The sequence below is a fragment of the Pipistrellus hanaki genome (genome assembly GCF_964339955.1).
Source record: "Pipistrellus hanaki genome assembly, chromosome: 7".
NCBI lineage: Eukaryota > Metazoa > Chordata > Mammalia > Chiroptera > Vespertilionidae > Pipistrellus > Pipistrellus hanaki.
This window is the reverse complement of record NC_140509.1, coordinates 7,204,201-7,230,770: the sequence shown is the minus strand read 5'-3', so window position 1 is coordinate 7,230,770 and position 26,570 is coordinate 7,204,201. Positions and strand designations below refer to the sequence as shown.

The window sequence follows — 26,570 nt, the reverse complement described above, 5'->3', positions numbered from 1 at the left end:
ACAATTTGGTTCATGGTCACCTGTAGAATTCTCTTGTAACCTCTCCCCTCACAGTAAAAACTGGCTACTCCGTCTTTATGGGACTTCTGAGTGACCTGGACTGTCTACCGACGTGATCCCAACAGCTCCTTGGTGGGAGGAACCGTGTCCTAGTCAGGGTGTCCCCATGGCCCAGCAGTGGTTGGCACAGAACATACTCTGCAGGCCATGCTTATAGAGCATGTTCTTAACCTCAGGCCTGCGAGGAAGGCACAGGCTTGCTCTAGCACCCCTGAAAGTCAGTGTCACCAGCAGTAGGCTCCCAGGTTGAGCTAGGGGCCTCAGTAGACACCAGCCCCGAGTAGGGCTAAGGATGAGAAAGAGGCGCTACTACGATGTCTCCAAGGGACCTTTCACTGATGCCGTGGTTCCTAACTGGCTTAAACCTAAACTGGGACATCAAAGTTTTCGTCCTCTTTCAAACTTACGTTTGACACTGCGAGGTCCTACTTAGTTGTACTTGAGTTTGAGGGGTCTCGAATACAAGTTAACCAGGAACTAGAGAAGGGAGACCATTAGGGCTCTGGAACCTAGACGTACAAACAGCAGGGCGGGAAACACACAGGCCTGAGGCAAGCCCACAGCTGCTCCTTCCAGTCCCTTTTTAAACCTAGTTTTATTTTCTGCCAAAAGAACAACATGGACACAAATTATAATATTTTATTTTAAAAAAAAGCATCCCAAATATAGGGTTTCGTAAACACTGGTAGGTAAACATGTGCAACTTGAAATACAAAGTAAAGAGGCAAAACAAAGCATTTTGCCTTTAAGAGAAAATGTCCTGCAGTGGTGGTCCCACCCAGAGCATGACTGTGGCTCCATCTCCCACGAAGGCATCAGGTTTGCTTTCTGAACTCACTATGCCCGTTTAACAATTTCAAGATGACATTAAATAGATTCACCAGAGAAAGAAGGCTCCATGTCACACTTGGACTATGAATGAAGGCCCGTGTTCTGGTTGGTTTTACTTACACAAGGATCTGCTGGAACACTGCAAATACAGCTGTCCTTCCTGGGCTTATTCCACAGCATTTCCTTAGACTGTGTACATTACATTATCATGTTCCCTTGGGATTTAGTTGAGAATATTGGCTATTGTGTGCAGTAAACCCAGCTACTTTCCAGCTTCTTTACCTTTTGCTGTCATTCTTTCAGCCTGAGAAATCGCTAACATCACCACATTTAACACTGTTCCTTGCCCAGTACTCTCCAAGTCTCTATGGCAAATGTTTCCTACTCAACTATACGTGATCGGATGCAGGCAGGAACTGATTCTAAACTTCAAATTCAGGTTCATCTTGGCTTGCTGAGATAACTCTGAGTAAGACAGTCTGGCTAAAACTACCTCCTTATGAAAATGTTTCTGTATAAATCACCTGGCTTACTTATTTAGGCACTTAGAAGAAAATACCAAACCTGAGTCCTACCTTTAGTATTAGAAACACCTCTTGCCCAGGTGGCCAGTGACTGATTCTTAAGGGAAAGACTACAACCCAGCGTGTGTTGGCTGAGAGGTCCTGCCACAGCAGAATGTCCTGGCCCTGGAAACAGCAGCTCTGACTGAGGGGAACCACCAAATTACAATGGTGCCGAGCTCCCGGCTGGGAGGGCATGGAGTGCAGAAGCCTCCTGCTCAGCTTCCTCCTCAGTCACCACCACCTGGTGACACTGGCAGATTTCCCTCCCCAGATTTCCCATGGGGTTGGGGCCAAAAGCACATTAACCCAATTTGGGGAAAGAAGATATAGTTCTTACCAGTCAGAATAAATTAATCATTTATACAGAAAAAAGTGTTCACTACATGCCATACTTTCACACCTGGCTTTCCAGCTAAGCAAGGACTAGAGAGTGAGCGTGTTGACACTTACTAAACATAACCAACACATTAGCTGTGTAACGGAAGTTATACATATACCACAGACTGCACAGTCAATGTGATGACATGGAAGTCAACTGACAAGTAAAGGAAGCACCATTAAACAATACTGGGCTGGTCGACTACTAATGGGCACGAATGTATACTGGTGAGGTCATAGCCGAACCTGACCTCAAATATGAGCCAACAGTTTCACAGAAATAAAACCACCCACTGGCCATAAGCCTTACAAATGGGTGCCAATGGTAATCAGAACTCTGCAGGTGGGGGTGGTTCAGTTTAACCCCAATTACCTTTCAGAGGAAGAGCACTCATTTCCACTGTGATGCTGACCACATGCAGAGAATACCCTTACTAGAAGATACTTGCTCTTCCAGCCTGGAGAGCAGCTTTCAACGCCATCCGACCTCACCCTCGGAGGACTGGGACTAGCATGGTCAAACAGAATCAAGCAGCTGGCCCTAGAGCATCTATGGGAACGGAATTTAAGAAAGCCAGTCATGCTCTTAAAGAAAACTATGTGCCTCTTTGTAAGTTGTGATGAGTAAATACCCCGAGCAGGTGAATGGAAGGCCAGCCTGTAGCACAAAAGGGAAGATAATCCCATGACACACCTGGCTGTAGCCATGGGGACACTGGGGAAGGCGGTTCAGTGCTGGGAGGGTGAGCTGGGTGTCACACACTGTGCATTAACACATAGTGACAGAGCAAGCAATTACTAGTCTCATTTCCCTTCAACTCATCCTTGCTTTGGGGATGATATTAATGTGGTTTCTTACTCAGTGTGAGCAGCTGGTAGGCTATTTCAAAATGAAAATATCCTGGTATAAAAAATAAAAAAAATCCCTAAACATGAAAAGACCACACAAAGAAGAATCCTGAACTGGGACAAGGCCTTAGCAGGTAAAGCTTCCCCATCCAGCTTTCCCCTCACGGAGCTCTTACAAGGCTTCCTGCTGAGAAACAGCCCTTGTGAGAAATGTCTGCTCACATCTAGAGCCTTTAAGTTGTATCTCAGGTCGCCCACCCACACCCACAGCAACTGCTGCTCCTGGCGAAGACCTGTGGCTTCTCACCAATTCCAAGCCAGGACAATGCAAGTGGCCCCGTCGGGAGAGGTTCTTCTGGAGTTTGCTCCTAATGAACAAACACCATGACGCTAGGGTTCCATAAACACGGTTATGCCACTTTCCTTCCTGTCACGGAATCCATGTGGTTTTGGATTGTTCTTGCATTAATGAAAAAAAAACAAACTGAATTTTAGCGCCTAAGAATTTCCTTCTAAACATTTTGAATATGAGCCTACTTCTACCCTGATGCAATCTGGGCACAGATGCTACTAGGAATGGCATCTTCATCACTCTCTAATGAGTGTGCCATTAGTGCTATTGTAGGAGATAGGGACTGTCTCCTTTAGGTTTGGTCCCTTTGCTGCTAAGTGAGTGCTTGGTGTAAAACAAAACACACAAAAGCAAGACACAGCATGAAGAATCAGAACAGCTTTGCCAAATGAGGCAACAGGAGTCTTGACTTCCTTTTCTGCTTTGCAGTTATGCAAAGGCTCATTGAACAGCACCAGACCTAAAATTTCAAGTTACCAAGGCTGCTGCAAAGCTGGGAGCCATTACCAGTGAGGCTTTCTCATCCCCTGCGGAGGTGCAGATATACCGAAAAGGATGCAGGTGAATTATGGGAGATCGGAAAAGGATGGGAGAGCCGGCTTTCGGCAGCTCAGTCAGACAAACGCTTCGAAGAGAGGTGGACCCCCAGCTGGCCCTAATCCTGAAAGTCGTTAGAAGCCATCTGAGAAAGTGGGGCATTTAGCCGGTCAAGTTCATCCACTTGGGGCGGGTGATGCATCAGTATCTCCTGGTCCTCCAAGACGTCTTCTCCAGCGGCTACCAGATTAGTGAGGGACTTGCTCCGAACACATTGGAAGTCCACATGGCGACTCTTTCCTTCTTCCTTTTCCCATGACATCTGGATAAAAGGGCGCTGCACATAATTATAGATGACTTCAGATCGGCCACCAGGTCTTCTCTTAATCTTTTCTTTACAGGTAGGGTAACCTGAAACAGAAAAAGACGGTTCTCAGGACTTCAGCTTCCATACTTCTCACCACATCACTTTCCCCCCAAATGCAAAGACTATGCATGAAAATTACAGGGGAATCGACCAGCCTCTGACCATGTCCTCCCAGCCCCATCACTTACACACTGTTCCCTCCTGCTCAGTAGGTCCGTCTTATACCTAGAAGGGAAGTAACAAAAAATTCTACCCCTTCTAATGGAAGGGGAAGAGAAACTTCTTATTAATTTCAGATGCCTTTCGTTCAGGGGTGCGGAACGTCCTGCAAAATCATTTGGTTTGGTCCTGCCAAGGCAACCGCAGGCAGGAAGTGAAACTCAGTAAATCTAGGAGTTTTTTCATAGCAACATATATTTATATTAAGTGAATTATATTAAGTGAGTGATGTTACAAATGCCCAAATGGCCTTTGGCAGAAAAAAGGTTCACCACCCCGCTTTAGTTACTGGCAACAACACTACAGAACGAAACGCCTGCTAGGGCATGGCTACTCCGCCCTCTATTCTGTTGCTCAGAGGGCACTAGTTAAGGGAATGTGGAATGTTCAGCCTAAAGAAAAAACAGGTGCTGCCTAAGGTCTCTGAAAGGCTGTCACACGGAAGTGGAGAAATCGTACTCTGTGGAAGGATGTTCTGGTGGTAGAGCACCTGGGGCTGCTGTGGGAAATGGAGTGACCCCTGCCACCCTGTCCCCGAGGTTTCCAAAGAGACAAGGGAGGTACAAGAGGTTTAACTGATGGTCTCAAAAATGTCTTCCAACTTTAAATCCCCACCTAATTCACACTCAATGAAGGCCTGATGGGTTCTGTGGGCAAGACTGAGACAGTAAGAACAGCAAAACCTGAGTCCAAGTCCCGTGGAGGGAGACCAGGACGGCTTCAGCTAGAATCAGTCTGAGACCCTCCACGGAGGCCACAGGTCGGGAGGCTGTCACTGCTCAAGATCATTTGAAGCAATTCTGTCAACGTCCAGGCATTTCTCAAAGGTATGGAAGGGGACAAACTCGGAGCCTCCAAGAGTTTCCAGAAGGACCCTTCCAGACCCCAGAAAGATCCTCACCAAGACTGCTGACAGAACGCCTCTCCCCTTGGTGAGCCCCGAGACCGGCTCCAGTTACCCAGAGGCCTTTGCCCTCACTGCTCTCTGTATCCCAAGGCAGGCATTGGAACTTATTCCTGCAGCTGCTTGAAAGCATTTTCAACTGGACATAAAGTGAAAAGGAAACATAAGGACAAAAGGAAAATGAAGATCCTTGAAACCTGGGTAGAAATGCAGTTTTCATATGTCCACTGTGTAGGTCCTCTGGAAGTTTTAAGGACATAAGCTATGACCATAGTTGCAGGCTACCCCCGTAAGCTATGCAAGCTGAATTCTGATTGGAATGTTTTTACCTTCAATTCCAATGCGAATGTTTTTCAGGCCCCGTTCCTTTAATACTGTTTTAGCAACATCCCGATTCTCAATATACTTGAAGAATCTATAGAGCTTGGAACTATAAAGAACTGTGGGAAAAATGAAAAACAAAAGATCTGGAGTTAGTTATGAAGCAGACTCCATAAGAGGAAGGAGATGAGCTAACAGAATCAGACTAATGAAAGTTATATTTCTTTTGGCCCTGATACTAAAAAAATCCAGATGGATCACAGATAAATAGGATATAGAAGGCCTTTCTGGGTAGGACATAAAACCTAGAAGCCATAAAAGAAAAGCTGATACATTCAACTACATAAAAATACATCTCTACTTAGTTAAAACCACTTATTAAAGCTAAAAAGACCATCAACTGAAATATTTGCAACTCATATTACAAAGGGCTAACTTCCTTAATAAACAGAGGTCATAAATAGAGATAACACAAATCTCTAAGTAGAACACTAACAATCCAATTTTGTAATGGGCTAAAGGAAAAAATACAGTTTAACAGGAAAGGAAATTAAAATGGTTCTTTAAAATTAAGAGGGTCAGTCTCATTCATGAAATGAGAAATGAAAACCAAAATTCAAATAGCAAATATAAAACTTTAGTAAAACACTGCAGAAAACAAACCTTCATATATTTTGTGAGTGGAAATTGACTCAAACTTTATGGAGGATAATTTGCCAACATGTAACAAAATTATAAAAGCACAAAGCTTTTGACAGAAATTTTATTTCTAGAAATATTATTCTACAGAGGTATGCATGTATGAAATGATTGTTTTAGAAAAGATATTCATGGAGCATTTGCGATCTTGCTCCCTGGCATATGTCTTCAGTTTGACTCAAATAAACTCATAAAAATTCAAATAAATAAATAAATAAATAAATAAATAAATAAATAAATTAAAATACATAGCTATTCACTGCAGCATCATTTATAATTTATAGCTTAAATGTCCATCAACAGGGCTGGTTAAATCAACCATGGAACAATCATGCAATGGAATACTATACAGCTATAAAAAAGAGCATGGAGGCTTTTAATATAAGAAATTGTACAGAATAGTCTGTATTCTATACAGTGTCATTTGAAAGAAAGGAAAAACTGAGGAGAAAAACTGGATTGATGAGGCAGAGGTGGGAACAAGACTTCTCTACATACATCCTTCTGTACTTTTTGAATTCTGTATTATCAATTCAAAAGGATTTAAACATGAATGACACCACCATTTAACGTGGTACCTCAGCACTGACACAGTACCAGGCACAGCAGCAGCATGGAAGGTATAACATTCACCATGCTCCCCAGCATAACAGTTAGACCAGCATCACTACTCTGCACTGACCATCACTACTCAGCACTGGCTCAACAGTGATATTCACGCTGGTTCTAGCATCTAGCTGCTATTCTGGATAGCATGTTTCTTGCAAAAAACATCTGCATCATGCAGGTGGCGCCTACTTTGGGAATATTCCTCTCCCATGGGAGGGGGGTGGTCTTCATCCCAGTCCACAGAATCCTCATCTGTCAGCACAACGATGTGGCACTCTCGCTCCCCTTTCTTGGCACAGCCCACCATGATGGGCAGGATCAGTTCTTCGAGGTAGTGATCAAACTGCTTGTGAGCACCGTCATTAGATAGTTCATGCAGTAAAGCACCTAGGGAGAGAAACGGCAGGTGAGCATCCTCTCTGCCAGTGCATACCAGTATGTTACTGGAGTGAGAAAGATTATGGGGTAATAGCTGCTATCATTGATAGGGTCCAGAGAAGTGACCCATTTTAAGGCAGAGACTGCTTCCTGCTTCAAGATGGTAATTAAGCTGATTTTATTAGATGTATTTCACATTCCACCATCCTTCCCTTTATAATGCTTAATAATCCCTGAGCATTCTGATCAATGAAGGTATTGTTGAACATCAGTGCCATATCATAAAAATTATTTCTACAAGAGATAGAACCATGAATTGGGATGACTCTCTGTAGGACTGCTTCTGACGATCCTCTAGATCCCAATTTCATGGAGTTAAGAGTGCACAGAAGAAGAATCTGAAGCTGGGAGACACCAAGGGACTTGCTCTAAGTAAATACTAGACCCAGCAGAGAATCTACAAGTCCAGAGAACTTCATAGAGTCTGCAGGGAAATGTATCATGAACTTCATAGAATAATTTAAAAACAATTTCAGGCAGCCTAGTAGGTAATGATAAGAGCATGGAGTTTGTAGTTAATCAGTTCTAATTTCAGCTTTTAATGCTTAGAGCTTTGAACGAGCTAACTTCTCAGTCTCATTTGTTAAATGGGGTTATCACCCATCTTTTAGGATTATAGGATTTATACCAAGTTCACATCTCTAAAGCACTTAACAAATACTAAGTTAATGGTAATGATAAATATAATTGCTAAGAATCCAGCCAATTTATGCTGTTTAACTTTCCTAGTGAGACTTCCCACAGATGTGAGAATCAGTACCCTTATTTGTTAAAAAGATTGAGACACCAAGGTCTTAAGAGGGGAAGGAATTAGCTTAGTGACTCCTGGGCCAAGCTAGGTTTAGAGCCCACTACACATGCTCTTGTTTACTGCACATCCTCAAAGTGCTCTGAAGCGTGAGGGACAGCACCTCTCTGCCCCTGCAGATGACTCTGCACTCGTACCTGAGAATCTCTGGTTAGCAGTAAAAAAAGCAAATCAATTCCAGGCCAACTAAGTTCAGCTGCTCCTGTACTCACTCAGATCCTGACACCGGATAGTGTTGAAGTCAAAGTTAATGCAGAGATAATCACACGTATCTCTAAGGTCTGGGATAGAGATGCCATCAGGACAATTGATGATACCAGTTTTGTAATAATCCTGTAAATAGATCAGGAGGAAGAAATTAGGTAAAGAATAAGATGAAAAATTACCTCTTCAACACCTACTCATTGCTGGCTCTGTTAAAGTGATGGGTTACTTTACCAAGTTTACTGTTACCAAGTTGGTTGATTCACTAATGGCAAAGTGGCTGCTGGATGTCCTGACATGGTAAATCTCAACTTGACACCTGATTGAGCTCATACAGCAAGAATACTTAAGTTACAGGAATAAAAAGTAAAGCGGGAAAGCCAGTCACTGGAAACTAGAGACCGTAAAGTCAGTACCAGTCTGGCCTCTCAGGGCTTCTGACCACGGGGCCCAGGGAAGGGCCAGGGAAGAGGCGTAACAAAGAGGTCCTGCGCACCAGCACCGTTCGAAAGACAGTTGCGCTGATTCCTTCGGCGATCTCGTACTCCCCCTTCTCGTTGGGCCGTGTGAAGTTGTACTCTCTTCCGGGTCCAAACATCCTGAAAGACACCAGGCAACAGCGTGACCTCCTCCAGCAGGATTCCCCCTCTCCCAGCGTCAGTTAACAGCACCGGGACGCAGCCCCCAGGATGTACTGGGATCTCAGGAAACGCCCCTCGTACTGGAAAAGAAGGCAGTGCTGCTTTCAGCGGGGGCATGACGCAGCCCTGGGCAAGTGTCTGCAGCCTGTGAGGCCGCCCCTCCTGCGCTCCCACCGCCGGAACCTGCCTGTGTGTGCCCGCAGCTCAGAGACACAGGGCCTCACGCTCCTGCCTTTCCGATTCCCTTCCCTCTGTCAGCATTTGCCAATTCTCAATATTCCTGAGCTCTGCTTTTCAACCTCTCCTGTGACATGAACCTGTGTTAACAGGTACAGACATGTTAACGCTCCCCTTTCCTGGTACGTTTCCACGGCGGAGCTCTGGGAACACCCTTCTCCAACCCAAGGAGTCCCGCCAACTAAGGGACTTTCAGGTCCAGTGGACAAGGAGGGAGGTGCTAGGCTCAGCAGCTGGACGTATTCCAGAGAGGCAGGCCTGCTCTGGACATGAGCTCAGAGGTCATGAGGGTCTGAGGAGGAGATTGCTTTTCTCATTCCCCTTCCCCCATTCTTCCTCCTCCTCTCAGACACCCAGGAAAACTGGCCCCAGGACTCTGGCTCCTGCTGCCCCTGGGTGGGAGGGGAACACAGGGCGGGCAGAGTGCCAGCCGCAGCAGCCGGACCTGAGTGCTCAGGGGGACGCACTGCTGTTTCCTTCCTTACCCTGCTGGGAAGCTCTGCTGCTCAACTGCTCAGAACCGTTCGCCTCCCTCTGAATTGGCTACTTTTAAAGGCCTGAAAAGACTCCATTCCACACGCTTTCCAAATCACTAGACCAGTGGCCGGCAAACTCATTAGTCAACAGCCAAATATCAGCAGTACAACAATCGAAATTTCTTTTGAGAGCAGAAAACCGACTTCTGCGCATGGGCCACGAAGTTTCAGTCGCACTGTACGTGTGTGCCCGCACGTGGTATTTTGTGGAAGAGCCACACTCAAGGGGCCAAAGAGCTGCATGTGGCTCGCGAGCCGCAGTTTGCCAACCACTACACTAGACCATACGTAAGAAATCCATCCTGGTAAAAACGGTCTTCAAAGAATGCTAACATTTTTCTGGACCATTCTGGCTAAAGTCTAGCTGAGTCAGCTATGAATCAAAATAGTGAACAAATGCAGTATGAACCCCTTCCATCCGCAGGACCTAGTTCTCCAATAGTGGCATGGATCTGCATTAGTCCATCCTTGATCTCTCAACTTGTCCCCTCTGTGGCTAGTGAGTGGTCCACATCTGTAAGCACAATGGCTGGGCTTACGAATACTGCTATGTAGCCACAGGACAACAAACCTAAGTAACTCTCAGAATTCATGACCTTGGCACTCAAATGATGAACCATTTAGATAAAGAAATCTGACTCTCTTCTTGGGACAACCCATTCCTAGAACCAAAGAACCACTGCTGGCCAAGAATCTATTACCCAGATAATGCTGGCCGCCTTCTCCTCTTTATCACCACTTTCAGAGGAAGCCTACCTCAGCCAGCCCGCCCAGGGGAATTATACAGGAACACTGTCTCCCCCCCACTCCCCCCCAGGGGGGGAGGAGAGACATTAATGGTGGTGATACCAAGACTGAGCACAGGAAGTCAAGTCTGATAAAATACAGGGCCAATTTAGAAAATGATTTAATGTTCTCATTTAATCTTAATTCAGATGTTTGAGAAACATAGGTTTGGTTTTGGTTAAAAATGGCTCATCATAAATTTGTATGTATATGTTCAAGTAAACACATATTTGAATAGCTGGATCCCATTTGGCCTAAGATTCAGGAAAATTAGTGTAGTCACTCTGATTTCTAATTCAGTTCAAATTAGTTCAATATCCTGAGTGAAATTAAATCTTAAAATAACATCTACTTCTAAGTAGATAAAAATCCTTAAGAGTCAAATGTGTGTGTACACACACACACATACACATTATCATTTTACTCTTATCCCATGTGCTCCTCCTCACATTAAGGTCTATGACCGCCAGAAAGAGGGTCTCCTACTTCCAGCCCAGGCTCCAAGAGCTTGTGGACAGTGCTCCTGTGGGCAGGCTCTTTCCATTCGTGAGATTCTAACCCTGAAAAGCTGGGCAGTGAGAAGAGGATAGGACTATAGTCTGAATGTAACATGAAGAATAAAGAAACAACACAAAAACCAGATATAAAGATTCAGTTTCAGAAAACAAGTAGTGATGAAGGCATCAGAAAATGACAGTAAAACATCTATTTCCAATATAACTAGCAATAGAAGGCAGACAAAATACTGCTTTTCAGTGAAATGGCTTTGTTATGTCCTGTGAAACCTTTGTCTAATTCTATTTTTTTATTAAAAGGCAAAAGACGAAAGAAAGATGAACTCGATTTACAGCTCTCACTTTATCCCAGGATCTTTGACTCTGAGAACTCAGAGAACATTGCTTTTGGGAGGTTATACAAATTGTGAATAAGATAAATTAAGCATTGACTTCCGCTTTAGAGTGAGTTTATGGAGGAACAGGGAGTGAGATCTAACAGATTACTTCTCACAGTTCTGGCTGCACTCCCTTCTTTTGTTCACTATACCTTATAGACTATAAATAAGATACCCAGCCCCCTACATTACCAACACATGTACGTTTTGTAGCAGCTTGCCCTCCTCTCACCAAAGGAGGAAGGCAAGAAATCAGCAAACCTTTTCATTTTCACATCTAAAGCAAGATAAACAGCAGGCATTCCAGTCAGAGAGAAGAGTGCATTTTGAAGGGAAGTATCGTCAATTACCTTCCCAGCATGGTATCCGGGTGAGCAGTGAAAATCTGCGGATTCACCACAAAACGTGTGCCGTCTACAAGAAGAGTCACTTTCTCTGGCGCCTGGGCGTGCACGTTGCCGCCGAAGCCCGTAGTGCTGCTTCCAAACCGCTCTGCAGCGATGAAAGGTTCATAGCTCCGTCTGTTCCCGCTTGGGAAGCAGGAGCCTTTGCCGTCTTCAGGGTGTGGCATCATGTGAGGGAACTGGAGACTTGCTGGCTGAGGGGCATAGTCCAGTGAAAGGTCTAAAAGATACAAACCAACCAAAATAACTCAATCGCAAAAGCCTTGGGGGAAAATAAACCGTTCTCTTTAAAAAAACAATAAGAGATTAAACAAAACCCCCATACGTGTTTAGGGGCAAACAGGCAAAAACTCTTGCCTAGAGCAAGTAAAGAAAAAATATAACAAGAGACTTATATTGGATTCCCCTGAGCTTTTTTCCACTCATGCCAAGTGTGTGTGTGTAGAAGGGGGGATAAAGGTAATAATGTCCACATTTCAAAATAAAATGATTAAAAAATTTAAAAGTAAACTTCAATATGGCTTAAAAAAATTAAAACACTGGAGACAACTTTCTGTGGAAAACCAGCAATCCCCTGCACACCCCATGGCCGCCCCAGTATTGACAGTATTGTTACTTCTGTTTTCACTTCTCTAAATAATACTTACATTTCCTGTGTTGTATTTGTGCTACCTCTGGTGTGCCAAAACCATTTACTTTCTACATTTAAAAAAAATGTTTCCAAATTTTATTTTCCAGAAAGACAATGAGAGTCTATTGTCAATGCCTCACTTGTCCTAGAAGCCACAGAGAAATGCATGTTCACTGTGCAAAGGAGCATCCTAACGTCACCAACACCACTCTGAACAGGCAGGTCTTGCAATCAGCTGCAAAATCCCCATGCAAATGGCCTTGGATTAGCATTCATGCTCAGTTATTGTATCACCAAAAAGCTATTTTCTTTAAGTAATTTATTTTTCTAAACTTGTTTCATCATCTCTAGAATAGTTCATTCCACCTACCTCAAAGGATTGACTAGCAACCGAAACAATGTGAGAGCACTTAAAAACGAACAATATCACATCATGCAAGAGACTTAAGATGGAATAAATAACTCTGTTGTACACAGGAGATTGGGAATGAGACGTAACATATTATTTATCATAATTCTGGCTGCAGGGAGACAGTGTTTACAAAAGGATTCCCAGAGGATGCTCTTATTTTTTATTTATTTTCATTTTTTGTTAATCCTCACATGAGGATATTTTCCCCCCATTGCTTTTCAGACAGAGTGGAAGGGAAGGGGAGAGAGTGAATGAGAGGAGGGGAGGGGAAGACACACTGACTGGTTGACTCCTGCATGCAGCCCAACTGGGACGGGAAGCAAACCTGCAACCCAGGTACATGCCCTTGACTAGGAATTGAATCCTCAACCCTTCATTTTCCATGTCAGTACTCTACCCATTAAACAACACTGGCCAGGGCTCAGAGGATGCTTCAATAGGTAGTTTTCCTAATATATTTTATTTTAATAATAAAAAATATTTTTTAATAAAAAATTTCAAATATACCAAAGCATAGAGTTAATACCACAGGTATATGCCATAACTTCGATTTGACAAGCTCAGTTAACATTTCTCCTTTCTTCAAACCTTTTTTGGAAAGATATAAAATATTATATTGATAGATACAACTGAATTTCTCATTCCCACCTTTCCTATATTTTAAATTTGCATACAATATTTCATGAACGTGATTACTGCCCGTGACTTCTGGGGAATTAGTCTGATTAACACCCCCCTCTCCCCCTCCCACTTGTTTCTGGAGAAAAGGAACCCAAAATCTCCCGAAAACCAATTTAGGGTTTATATCCTACAGCTTCTGCAGGACCTAAATTTTCAATGTGGCCCTGATTTTTCATACCAAAGTCCCCACACAATCCACAGGCAGGCTTGTGTCAAGAAACACCTTAGTCACCAGACAGGCTTTCACACTGGCAGTGCCGTTCTTAGAAATGAAAGTAGGTATCTAAATCACTATTTCAATTCTCTAGAAATCTTGATTTGCCCCCAGCAATGAAGCAATTAAATTAGGTCGATTCCTGAAGGATGCCTCAGGTTCTATCCTTAAACAGGTGAACAGGAAAAGAGACTCACTGCACAACCTCTCTCTAATGGTGCACTCTAGGGGGCAGTGACTCCGCTCGTCTATCAGCTGATATATATACACATAATCAGGCGTGCTATTGTATGTATATATCACTGATAGACAGCTGATAGACACAGGCTCAACTCTCAGTCCCCCACATCCTAGCAGTGCGAATCCGAGCAAGTTACCCACATTTTGTCATTTTTTATTTTTTAAAATATATTTTATTGATTTTTTTACAGAGAGGAAGGGAGAGAGATAGAGAGCTAGAAATGTCAATGAGAGAAACATGGACCAGCTGCCTCTTGCACACCCCCTACCGGGGATGTGCCCGCAACCAACGTACATGCCCCTGACAGGAATCGAACCTGGGACCTTTCAGTCCGCAAACCAACGCTCAACCACTGAGCCAAACCGGTTTCGGCACATTTCGTCATTTTTAAAAGGAGAACTACTCTAAGCAGGGGTCGGCAAACTTTCTGTCAAGACCCAAAAAGTAAATATTTTAGGCTTAATGGGTCAGTCTCTACCATTGTAGCAAGAAAGCGGCCATAGACAGTATGTAAACAAATGGGCATGACGGCTGTATTTCAAAATTTTATCGAAAAAAGTAGGCAGCAGTCCAGATTTGACCACAGTCTGCCACTCTTGATCTAAAAGGATGTATGTACAGTTCCTAGCACAGTGAGCACTCAATAAGTGGTGATTGCTATTATTGTTGCTACTGTTTTTACAATATTTAAAAGTTAAAAAGAGCCCGGTCAGTATGAGCCAATGGTTGACCCGTGGACCAGGAGTTCCCCAGTTCCACTCCCAATGGAGCACAAGCCCAGGATGCAGGCTCCATCCCCAGTGGGGGACGTGCGGAAGGCAGCCAATCAGTTTCTCTCTCATCAATGTCCCTCTCTCTCTAAAAGAAAGTTTACAAGACCCTTCACATCCATTAACTCTAATATTCTAGCCGTGTGAAGTCAGAAGAATATTATACCCTTGTTTTCTAGATTAAGAAAGCAGGGCTCAGAAAGATTAGCATCTTTCCCATGGTTACAGCTGATAGGTAGCAGAGGTAGAATTTGAACCGGTCTTTTGCTTGCAAACCCATGACTGTTTTTCTCCCACCATTACGCCTAGGTTAGATGTTCTAGATTGACTGAATAAGTGGAGATTTTCTGTGATGGTTAGCTTTATGTAATTGTGAAAGGTAAGCTAAGCCAATTAACTGGATATGTTATTTATAAAGATTAAGAACATTTATGTCTTCTGGGCAGAGTGGATGCTCAGGTGTCAGAAAGCCCTCTACGTTAAGCCAATATCTAGTCTCCGTACCATCACTCCTGGGAGTTAGCGGATAAGCAAGACTTTGAAGACCAGAAGTCAGGCTATTAGCTTCCTTTTCTTGGGCTGCAGCTGAGGTTCCATCCATCAGGCAGCTGGCCTCCTGCAGCAATAACCTGTCACTCTCACTGCCACGATGAACATTCATCCTTGGGCTCTATGCTGATCTGTCCGCCTGAGCAGAAAAAAAACCTGCAAGACAGGAATACGCATGATTTAGAACTCTCTCAAAACAGGTTTCCAAGGACTTCCATGGCATGAAAGCCAAACTAGAGAACTAACAGGCAGCTCTCATTCTTGTTCTGAGAAGAAATGATGTCATAAACATCTCTGTGATTTATATTGAGAGGAATTGGCTGATTTAAATGGTCTCTTGAGAAACCTGTTATTAGAGAACTAGAGGCCCGGTGCACGAAAATTTGTGCACTGGGGGTGGGGGGGTGTCCCCTTAGCCCGGCCCTCTTGCAGTCCAGGACCCCTCAGGGGATGTCTACCTGCCAGCTTAGGCCCCCTCCCTAGGGGATTGGGCCTAAGTTGGTTGTCAGACATCTCTCTGGCAGCCTGGGAGCCCTTGGGGATTGTCTGGCTGAGGGCTTAGGCCTGCTCCCCACTGACATCTTTAGCACTGCCGCAGTGCTGGGAGGGGCTCCCGCCACGGCCTCTGTGCTCTTAGCCATCAGCCTAGCTTGTGGCTGAGCGGCGCTCCCCCTGTGGGAGTGCACTGACCACCAGGGGGCAGCTGATGCATTGAGCATCTGCCCCCTGGTGGTCAGTGCACATCATAGCAACCGGTTGTTCCACCATTAGGGTCAATTTTCATATTATCCTTTTATTATATAGGATAATGTTAAGCTTTATCCACAGACATTGAATGCACTCACTGACTGCCCACATTCATGATCAATTCTACATATTAAATGGTGGTATTTATACTACAGAGACACAGGAGAAGAGTGCAATTGATCACTTAAAGAAAACCTGCCATATATATATATTTTTAAAATAAATCTTTATTGTTCAGATTGCTACAAATGTTCCTCTTTTTTTTCTCCCTCATTGCTCCCCTCCACTAGGTCCCCACCCCACCCTCTACCCTTTCCCCACCCCCCATTGTCCTCATCCATAGGTGCACAGTTTGTCTTCAGTCTCTTCCCACCCACCCCCACTCCCCTTTTCCCTGAGAATCGTCAGTTTGCTCTCCTTCCATACCTCTGATTCTATTATTGTATATTCATCAGTTAATATTGTTCATCAGGTGTTTTTTTTTAATTCCCTTGGTTTTTAGATTCACTTGTTGATAGTTACGTATTTGTTCATAATTTTTCTCTTTATTTTCTTTCTCTTCCAAAAGAACCCCCTTCAGCAATTCATATAATTCTGGTTTGGTGGTGATGAACTAGTGAAGCTCTTTATCTGGCCTTCGATTCTGAGTGATAGCTTTGCTGGGTAGATTATCTTTGGCTGTAGGTTCTTACTATTCATCACCTTGAATATTTCTTGCCATTCCTGTCTGGCCTGCATGGTTTCTGTTGAGAAATCAGCTGACAATCGTATGAGTGCTCCTTTATAGGTAACTACCTGCTTTTCTCTTGCTGCTTTTAATATTCTCTCTTTGTCTTTTGCTCTTGGAATTTTAATTATGATGTGTCTTGGTGTGGTCCTCTTTGGATTCCTTTTGTTTGGGGTTCTGTGCGCTTCCTGGACTTGTAAGTCTAATTCTTTCACCAGGTGGGGGCAGTTTTCTGTCACTATTTCTTTCAGTATGTTTTCGATATCTTGCTCTCATCTTCTGGGACCCCCATAATTCTGATGTTGGTTTGCTTGAAGTTGTCCCAGAGGTTTCTTACATTATCTTCAACTTACTGGATTATCTTGTCTTCTTGCTTCTGCGGAGGAGTGTCTTCTGGCTCTTTATGTTCCAAATCTTTGACTTGATTCTTGTGATCTTCCATTCTGTTTTTAGGACTCTGTATAATATTTTTTATTTCAGACAATGTATTCTTTATTTCTTGTTGATCCCTTATTGCCATATATTTTTAAAAATTGAGACACACCTACTCCTGCAACAGTGAAGCAAAAAGAAATGCAAAGCAATCACAGCGATAATGCCAGCACAAGAGCCGAAACCAGAAGTCACCTGCACTTAAAAAAGTTCTCGCACTTTCTGTTAACCCTTTGCACTCCGCTGTCCCCTCTTAGGGGACATCGGAATTCTAGCATATCACTCGGATGTCCCCTCTCAGGGGACATTGCAGTTTATTAGTGATTACGGGGAATTGAGTTATTTCAACGCACGTTTCCGCCGCAAAGTAGCGTCGAGTAGCTGGTAGCCAATGTCCAGAATGGTTCGGAGTGCAAAGGGTTAATTATGCTCAATCCCCAAGACCTACCTCAAAATTACACCATGATGTCACTGGACACAGGCTAACTCCCCCTCAGCAGTGCACTATCATCATGAATAACACCTACTGGAAATGCCACGTGCAAGGTATTTGCCAATGAGGCAGGACAGAGACAGGAGGCGATATTCCTTTCCTCCAGGTCGTCATGCTGGCAGCCCTTCGCCTTGGGGGCTATCCAACTACTGAAAACATTCCTGAAGTTCAACCTACCCAGGACTTACACCACCAGCAATTTTTATGCATATGGATTGCAGGCTAACAACAATTTAGAAAGAAGTTTGGTCATGAAGGGCAGTAACATGTTTTAATACTTTTAATTTCCCTGACATGCAAGTATGTAGATGTGCCAATAAATATTTGTATTGTGAATTGAATTCTTCCTTTCATAGCTTGTATTGATACATTTTTTTAGCATAAAGCCGATTGATCAGTTAATCCTTGTTTTAACTTGGATAAAATATAAAAATGAACACGTTGGAAACATGAATCAATACATGTGCCTAAAAAGAAACTTTTTTAAAGAAGAGATACTTTCAGTTGATGAAATCTTTTCAGACCATGATTCTTATAAGCATTAGGCAAATTGAGCCAATAGATGAATGTTCTGACAGAAAACTTGGTATGTGGGTACAGCTTTTTTTAGGATTAACCTTTCTTAAAGAAAAAGCATATTTTAGTACACACAAAAAATGCAGCCACTTAAAATTTATCCTGGAGATTGGTAAAATCAAACAGAACCACTACTGCTCTCAAGTTCGCTTCAGAAGATGCCAGCATCAGGTCTACAGAACAGGATAAAGAATAGTCATGGAACTGGAAAGCACATTTCCTACCAATATTGAAAGATCAAAAAAGGATTTGCTTCTTTAAGCTTAACTGGTTTGAACTATAACGTTTCACTCAACCTATAGCTGCTGCTTCTCAACCCTTAACAAACAGCTCAAGAACCAAGTTCAAACTTCTCTTTGTTGCTCTCAAAAGATCTCTTGGACCAAAATATAAGCTTAAATAAGCCTATCTCTTGAAAATTTGCAGTGTAGACTGCTTGTATATGTTACTTCATTTATTCCTTATAATATGTGAAAAATAATTTCATTGTAATGGACTAGAAAAATACCGTACTTCCTTCCTATTTTATAGTACTGAAGCTCAAAACTCAGCCTAACTTGTATACAGTCAATTAATAAATATAAAGATACTCGAGGCCCGATGCACAAAATTCGTGCAAGAGTAGGCCTTTGCAGCCCCAGCTGCCTCGGCCCTCGCAGCCAGGCTGCTGCCCCAGCTTTGTCCGGAAGGGAAAAAATAAAAGAACTGAGCAAAGTACTTGAACAATATAGTTCTCTATTGCTACAACACTATTTCTGGCCAACAGTCCTAAAAGTCAAATACAAGAAGCAAAGGATCATGACATCCCTGGCACACCTAACAGTCACTGGAGAGACTGCTTCAGAACACAACTGGGAGTTAAAATGTATTAATGAAACTGTTCAGCTAAGAAGCAAACCAGCTCAAGATTCACCTCCACATCTCACATACAAGAATTTATACACTCCGAAGAGCTACACAAATATATTTATTATTTATTTCACAGGCCTCCTATGAGGGCCCACATTTTAAGTCTTGGTTTTGCTGACATTTAGCATCATAATCTCCCCATCTTGGAAAATTTACATAAAATTTTTGCTAGTGGAATTATCTCCACATATTCCTTGCACTTAGGACACACTGGTTTTTCTCTAGAACATTGTCATCTTGAGTATTAATTCAAAATAATCTCTAGATAACAAATTATTTTCTTTCTACTTGCAATTTCCTCTGATTATTTCTGAAGAAGAGAAGATAATCAGATCACTGCTCCATTAAGTTCAATATCTTGCCATTGAACTATTCAGATTTTAAAAATCCAGGTGGAATAGGGTTGGGGACAATTAAACTTAACATGGATGCATTTCAAAAGCATCATGCTTTCAGACTGTTAATGGTACAGCATCTGATCTTTTACTTCAGGGCCAAGTCCCCTCTCTGTCAGAGCTCGGTGGTGAGGATGTGGTAGAATGCCATAGAAATTGGTACATAAACAACTCCCTTCATCTATAATTCATAACTAAATTCAGAAAGTAATTATATCTTTGTCAGATCTTCATTTCAGATACAAATCCTAGTCCTTTTCCAGTCTGCTCTTATGTGAAAACACCTACATTTCCTTACTGCTCCAGTGGCCTATTGACTTTGGCCTAGTTCCATTATCAGAGCAATGAGAGCCCTGCTAATGCTTTCTATCAGAGGTGAACAGACTCCGTTTGCTTCTCATGTGCTCTCTGGCCATACCCAGGATTTCTGGTTAAAAGGGTTTGTGAAAATAGAGGGAGAGACAACAGAGGTGATAGAATACAATCTAAAATGTCTACATGATCACCTTCTAGGATATTACTGACTGATAGCTAAGAGGCTACCATCTTCAAAATGTACTCTGGGTGTGTGTGTTTAAATATTTATATCTACATAACTACATCTATCTCGCTATATGTAATTCATGTATTATTGTTATTTTTGTTAATCCTCACCAGAGGATATCTTCCCATTGATTTTTAGAGAGAGTGGCAGGCAGGAGGAGAGGCAAAGAGAAACATCAATGTGAAATGTTTTTAAACCAACTCCGCTGAAGCTTTTCTGTCACGTTTCTATTCTCTCCCTTTGCCTGTACAGCCCTAATGTTCCAGTCTCAGAAGAAATTGTCTTCTGACTATTTAAGGTCTTCTGATTTCCCTTTTTCCTTTTCCAGATTATTTCTAAAAATATTGAGTAAGACCACTCCAGGATTAAGCCCATATAAATTTTATTCTTAACATTTCTAAATCTTGGAACTTTCCTGTTTTATATCCCCAAACCCATAGTAATTTAGTTGTCTGACTCTGTAAAGAGAGAAACCCTTGTAAGTTATTCCACTTGGTCCTCCCTTCCCACATACTTGCCGTCTTCCTCAAAGAACTCTGGCAGCCGAAACCGGTTTGGCTCAGTGGTAGAGCGTCGGTCTGCATACTGAAAGGTACCAGGTTCGATTCCGGTCAGGGGCATGTACGTTGGTTTTGGGCACATCCCCGGTAGGGGGTGTGCAAGAGGCAGCTAGCTGGTTGATCTTTCTCTCTCATCGACGTTTCTGGCTCTCTATCTCTCTCCCTTCCTCTCTGTAAAAAATAAATAAAATATATATACTAAATAAAAATTTAAAAAAAGAACCCTGGCAGATGGTGAGACGTAACTAACTACTTTTTATAGATTTCTTGCTACATTTGCCCCCAAGTCTGATCTTCCATTATGGCTCTACCTTTTATACCTCTGGCCCTGGGCAGGTTCCTAAGTCTCTCTCCGTCTCAACTTGCTCACTTGTAAAAGAGGATAAACCACACCGATTGTTATAAGAATTAAATGAGTTAATACATTTGAAGTGCTCAGTATGATGCCTGCCATACAGCACTCAATAAATGTTGATTATTGTTATTATTTCTGAACCACAGAGTCTACAAAGATCTTACAAACCTAATAGTGTTTGTTATTAAAACTACCCCAGGAGATTTTCATTATCTTCACTTTACTGCTGGGGGGGGAGGGGGGGGGAGGCTGTAGAGAGGTTAGCAACTTGCCCCAAATCACACTTTAGCTAAGAGGCAAAGATAGATCCTTGGATTATTATATTCTTTCCAACCAATCCCACTGCTTCCCCCAAACCATGCTGGCTTATTGACTGTAGGAATTATTCCTTCTGTTACTTGTCAGAGGTGAAAGAAAAAAACAGTTTCCAGGGTCATTATTGCTGAAGTTCTTATCAAGTAGGAGTTATGGTAGTGATACAAGAATCCTGTGATAGATGGTTTTATTTTTCCATATATAAAAATAGCATTTTTTTTTTTTTACTGCTAATAAAAGTAATATGTGCTAACAGAAAAAAATTCAGTCAACATAGATATAAATACTTTAAAAATCAACAGCGCTGTGGTGAAACTTTTGCATGCATATTTTTGGGCATCTACCCTATTATATCCTTGGAATAAAACAGAATTAAAACTGCTATGGAGAAAGGTATTTATACTATCAGCTTATCCTTTATAAATATACCAATTTATACTTCTTCCAGCAGCATGGAGTATCCACTCTCCAGAATTCTTGCTAACATGTTCAGTCTTCCTTATTTTTGCTAATCTAATAAGTGAAATATTATCTCATTCTAATGTGGTCATTTAAAAAGCCATTCCTTTTCAGCAATACTTCCAAAATTTCACCTTTGAGAGCCTTAAAGGTTTTGAGTGGGTGGGAAAAAGCCCACGCCAGGTGGGTAGTAGGTAATAGCAGTGATTTATTCCCATCAAGTTTGTCAGGCTTGACTAGAATTACTCCATGTCTCCCAGGACATGCTCACATCTCCCTCAAAGGCTGTGAGATGACAAGATCTGATGACAGGGCCACCCAGTAGACTGAAGCAAAGCAGGTTCTGGCTTTGGCTTTGTCATTAACTAGCCATGTCACCAAGAAAATGTCCTTTACACTTCAGTGTTTTAAGCATAAAAATGGGATATCTACCACTACAAAGTTAGACAATCCTTTCTCAAATAGAATATATGGAAAAGCCCTCAAAAAGCTATAAAAGACATGAGATGAATGTGGGTATGTGAATCTCCCTTGTATGATTACTTAGCATTCATCTGACTCTTTAAATTCATCACACTCCTCCTCCACTTTTAAATATATTCTTAAGGTTCTGATTATTGTATGGTTTTCCTGATTTCAGCTATCTTTCTCATTCTGATTTGGTGAAATTATACACTGCATTGCTTTTGGAGTTCTTTGAGTTATTTTTTGCCTCAGTTGCCTAACTTTTCATTTGCACCTGACTTTCTGCGTCTTTCCATTCTTCCCTCTGGAAAATGCCATATTCTTTCTCTTCTTCTACCAAATGGTCTATTCTTTTAGCTTTTTTACTGCTGTCAAATTTTAAACAACAAAGAAATGAAAATCCTGCACTGGGTGGTAACATGGTTACTGTTCCTGGCAGAAAACACTGAAAAGACAAAAATCAATCATAGCTCCTCTTCCTTACTTTCTAAATATAAATAAACACATATTTATTTTTAGTTTTGCAATTTGAAATTCTGCTGTAAATACTAGTATCCCAGCATACAATGAACATGGTTGTATGTCAATAATCACAGTCTTACATCCTTTTCAATGGTACATACTATTCCACTGTATGGTTATATCAAATTTAACTCAATCCACTTCATAGTTACTTTTTCAAAATTTAAACTTTAACCCACATAGAGTTTATTTTGGCATTTAGCATGAGGTAAAGATCTAACAAAATTAAAACGGTTAACCAACTGCTTTAACAATATATTCTGCAGAGTCCATTCCCCCCAACATAGTGGTTGAGATGTCAATTTTCTCAAATAGTAACTTATAATATATGCTTACTCTGGTTTTTAAACTGTTCCACTGAGCCATCTATTTCTGTGTCAATGTCATGCATCACTGTAATTTGACATATTCCCATTGTTTTTCTATGTCACTTATCTAGAAGTTCTATGTGGTAAGTTGCCAATAGAGAAATTTCCTTTTAATCTTTAAAGTTGTCTAAATACTCATTTATACTTTTCTTTTGCAATGAATAACACCAGCTTTATCAGTTTTGGAATTCTTGTGATGACTCTCACAGAACATTAAATTTAATGAAGATGGCAACTGCACACACTCAGGTTCCATGTACTAGCTTATGACCCAGAATGCAGTTCTGTTTGTTCCAACTCTTACTATACAGAAGTAAAAATTTGCTTTACTTAAAAATATTACTGTCATAACTCATTCCAGTGAAATGCTAACAAAAATATGTGTGGATAATTTAAACTATTAATACTAAAGAAATTTTGATATTTACTGTTAAGACAGCATTTAATCAAAATTTTAATTCATGAAGTAAAATGTAAATTTACTTCACCTATATTAATCACTTACATACATTATATAAAGTATACATTATATACTTTAAAAATAAATTATATGTCTAGTTTAATATAGCAGCTATGCAGAAGACATTTTTTCTGTGCAGAAAAAGAACTCATGGTATTGCATTTCTTGAATACTGGTCAAGGTCACCACACATGCCTTCCATACATACTCTCCCTGTGAGCTTAAGCATCTGTATAATTAACCCCGAGGAAAGATCAATCTCCTTCTCCTACACCCTTTCTCTTTTGTTTCTTTTTCTTTTCAAACAACTGATGCTATAAATGTTTTTCCATTTGTGTTACTAGAAGGGAAGCTATATTTAACCATAAGCTACCCTGCCTCCCATATTTACCAGCAAATGCTCTGGGACCAATCAGTAGTTGGTTCTTAATTCCACTACTTTCTAGCGTGTTAACCTGGGCACATGACTAACTTCTCTGAGCCTCAATGTTCTTACCTGTAAATTAAGAATAATAATAGTATCTATTTGAGAGAACTATTTTAAAAATTACAGACTTCACATAAAGCAGTCTTTGGCATATGTCTCCAACAGATACCTACTAACTTTGGTAAGGACAAAGTATAGTTATGTGACGTCAAAAGATTCTGGACATTGCTTCAACATCTAATATAATAAAAGTTCACCAATGTACTTATCCTAACCTTTACTGAATCTTTAAAAAGAAATCTTTTGGGATTACAAAATAACTACCGATTTGCTCTTATTTTTCCTTTTACTACTTTTTTCAAGCTTCAGAGTTCCTTATTTTAGTACTCCCACTCTTCATGATTTACATGGCTCCATTTTTTCCCAAATAAAATTGCTTTTGCAGACATGTGGAAGTCTTTCCATTTTCCTCATCTCTTTATAACTTAAATTCCTGGACCTTTTCATTTTTTGAAGAATTTTTCTGGAGATGAATTAGTGGAAAGAACAGTGGGCTAGGAGCCAGGAGTTCTCACTGCCATCTCTGTCCTCTCTCAGACTCTTCTGAAAGACTAGAGCATTGCACTGGATACATCTGTAATAGGTTTCTCTTAGTCTCATCTTTCCATGACTCTGGGTATCCCAACTAGAAATCATTCATTTTCCAACAACTTCCCTAAACTTTCTACTCCGGTTAGGCAAGGAGGCGGGGGCATGTTCAGACTTGGGCACAGAGAATGACGCAACAACCAGGAAGCCCAGGACCATGGAAGGCGACACATGATGCTTTGTGTATCAATAGAAAAAGACGGATTAATAAGAGAACTCAGACACTACAAAGACAGGAAATTGGTCAGAAACACGCAGCCTAGTACCTTTAACCTCCTCCCAACACACCTATTTGAGGAGGGACTAAGAAACAGCAAGAGCTTTCGGCAGCAGAGGCGATCCTCAGGGGAGCCTGTACCGCGCCATCTTTGCAATGCTGAGGCTGCAATGGCCCGCCACAGCGCTCTGCACAAAACAGGCTTTACTGGAAGTATGTGATGACTGCACGGAAAGCCCTTATAAGTGCTCCTGCCGCTGCTACATACCAGGAATCTGAGAGCTCAAGGCCATGGGAATTAGATGGCACTGGCTGCCCTGGTTCTAAGGGAAGGAGACTGGGCTAGCTGAAAGGGAGTCCGGGGGCGAGGATGGTAGCAAGGGGGTGTGTGGATTCTGAATAGCCTCCAGAAGGAAAACGGACTGGTCTGTGGGCACTGGCTACCTCTCAACTACCAAGGCAATATTAGAAACATGTATGGAAGTCATTTCCTACCCAGGTGTCAGAGTCCAAGAAAACACTCTCTTTTTTGAAGTTTCCTTCCGGTCGGAGCTTCCAGGCTGGTTAGGGGGCAGGAGAGAGGAAATCAACAAAGGGGTAAGGGAGCTGGGCGGCCCCAAGCATCCCCAGGCCGGCCCTCCGGCGGCGTTTCTCCAAGAGGGGTCCCTGGACCACCAGGACCTGACCAAGGGGCTGCTTGCGGAAAGGCATACTCGGGACCCATCCCAGATCTCTAGCCGGATTGCTGGGAGCGGTGCTGGCATTCTTAAGGAGCAACTTTATGTTTGAGAAGCTCTGCGCCAGGATTTGGGGGTTGGGGGGCAGTTGAGAGGGAAGCTCTTTGATTCTGGATTCATCATATTCCACTAATACAACACTTTGTTTGGGGAACCATTAAAAAACCCTCCATTTCTCAGGTAGCAGCCAACAGAGGCACAATTAGAGGGCTTGGAACACGCATTTTCACAAACTGGCCAACAGTTCCTCCGCAGCCTTCTTTATCCTGTTATTCTGCTGGCTGGTTTGTTTATAAACAAAACGTTTCAATCCAGAAAATTTCAGAAAGAATCAACGAACTCCAAAACAGAAGAGGTTTTTTGTTTGTTTGTTTTTTTATGGTGTAAACCCGAAGACACTGCCTGCTGTAGAAAGTGAGGTTTGTGTAAAAGGAAATGACCGGTTAGGCTCCTCTGCAGGCGGAGCCCGGGAAGCCGGCGCCTGCGGTGACAGGGAAGGCGGAAGCCGGGGGAGGGCGGGCAGAAGGCGCTCCGCTCCAGTTTGGGAGGGAGACCGACCGGATACGTGATTCTTAACGAATTCAGTTAATTGCCAGAAAGAAATCGTGTCTGCAAACGCTCTATCCATAAACACCGCCAAGTTCCCGTCCTTCCCGGCGGGACGGAAACACCGAAGGCCCGCGGGAGACACACCAGTCACACTTCCCGGCCCCCACGACCCAGCTTCCATTCCCCGCCGTGACCCCTCCCGGCGGCCAGCCTCGCCCTGGGCACCAGGACGGCGCCGGAACCCGTCTTCCCGGCGAGGGTTTCGGTGCCGCGTGGGGTCGGACCAGGCGGACTTCCGCCCAGCGGCGCCCCAAGGTGACGCCCTCCACCCCCCACCCACCCAGGCACCCCGCCACCCGGACACAAAGGCAAGTCTCTGGCCGCCGCCACTCACCTGCCGCTCCCGCCTCGCCCCGGCGCCGGCCCGAATCCGCCCGGGAGGCGAGGCGCGCTGTCCGCGCCGCGAGGAGCTCCGCGGGGACCGCCGTGCCCAGGGCGCGCGCCCCCTGCCCGGCCGGCGCGCCCACGC

The 26,570-nt window shown here is 42.8% G+C and overlaps 1 protein-coding gene across 3 annotated transcripts; it reads right to left on the bottom strand.

The window, feature by feature from the left end:
• Positions 1-683: 683 nt before the first annotated feature.
• Positions 684-26,570, bottom strand: KCTD20 (potassium channel tetramerization domain containing 20). Of its 3 annotated transcripts, none has more exons than XM_084890068.1 (8): positions 26,436-26,570; positions 15,092-15,292; positions 11,585-11,858; positions 8,639-8,741; positions 8,151-8,271; positions 6,882-7,079; positions 5,393-5,503; positions 684-3,984 (listed from the first exon to the last, which is right to left on the bottom strand). In XM_084890068.1, the coding sequence occupies exons 2-8, from the start codon at positions 15,246-15,248 to the stop codon at positions 3,692-3,694; spliced, it is 1,257 nt and encodes a 418-aa protein (XP_084746194.1). In that variant the 5' UTR covers positions 15,249-15,292; positions 26,436-26,570; the 3' UTR covers positions 684-3,691. The 3 variants fall into 3 exon arrangements, with proteins under 3 accessions (XP_084746194.1, XP_084746195.1, XP_084746196.1); XM_084890069.1 differs by lacking the exon at positions 26,436-26,570 and adding an exon at positions 20,474-20,585; XM_084890070.1 differs by lacking the exon at positions 15,092-15,292 and having other exon boundaries at positions 26,436-26,554.

Bases quoted from the DNA above. Each gene is read 5' to 3' on its own strand.
- KCTD20 (XM_084890068.1), bottom strand. From the start codon at position 15,248: ATGAATGTTCATCGTGGCAGTGAGAGTGACAGGTTATTGCTGCAGGAG. The intron at 11,859-15,091 runs GTACGGAGACTA...TGTATCTTTTAG, and splicing joins GCTAACTCCCAGGAGTGATG to ACCTTTCACTGGACTATGCC. The intron at 3,985-5,392 runs GTAAAAACATTC...TTTCTGTTTCAG, and splicing joins CATTCGCATTGGAATTGAAG to GTTACCCTACCTGTAAAGAA.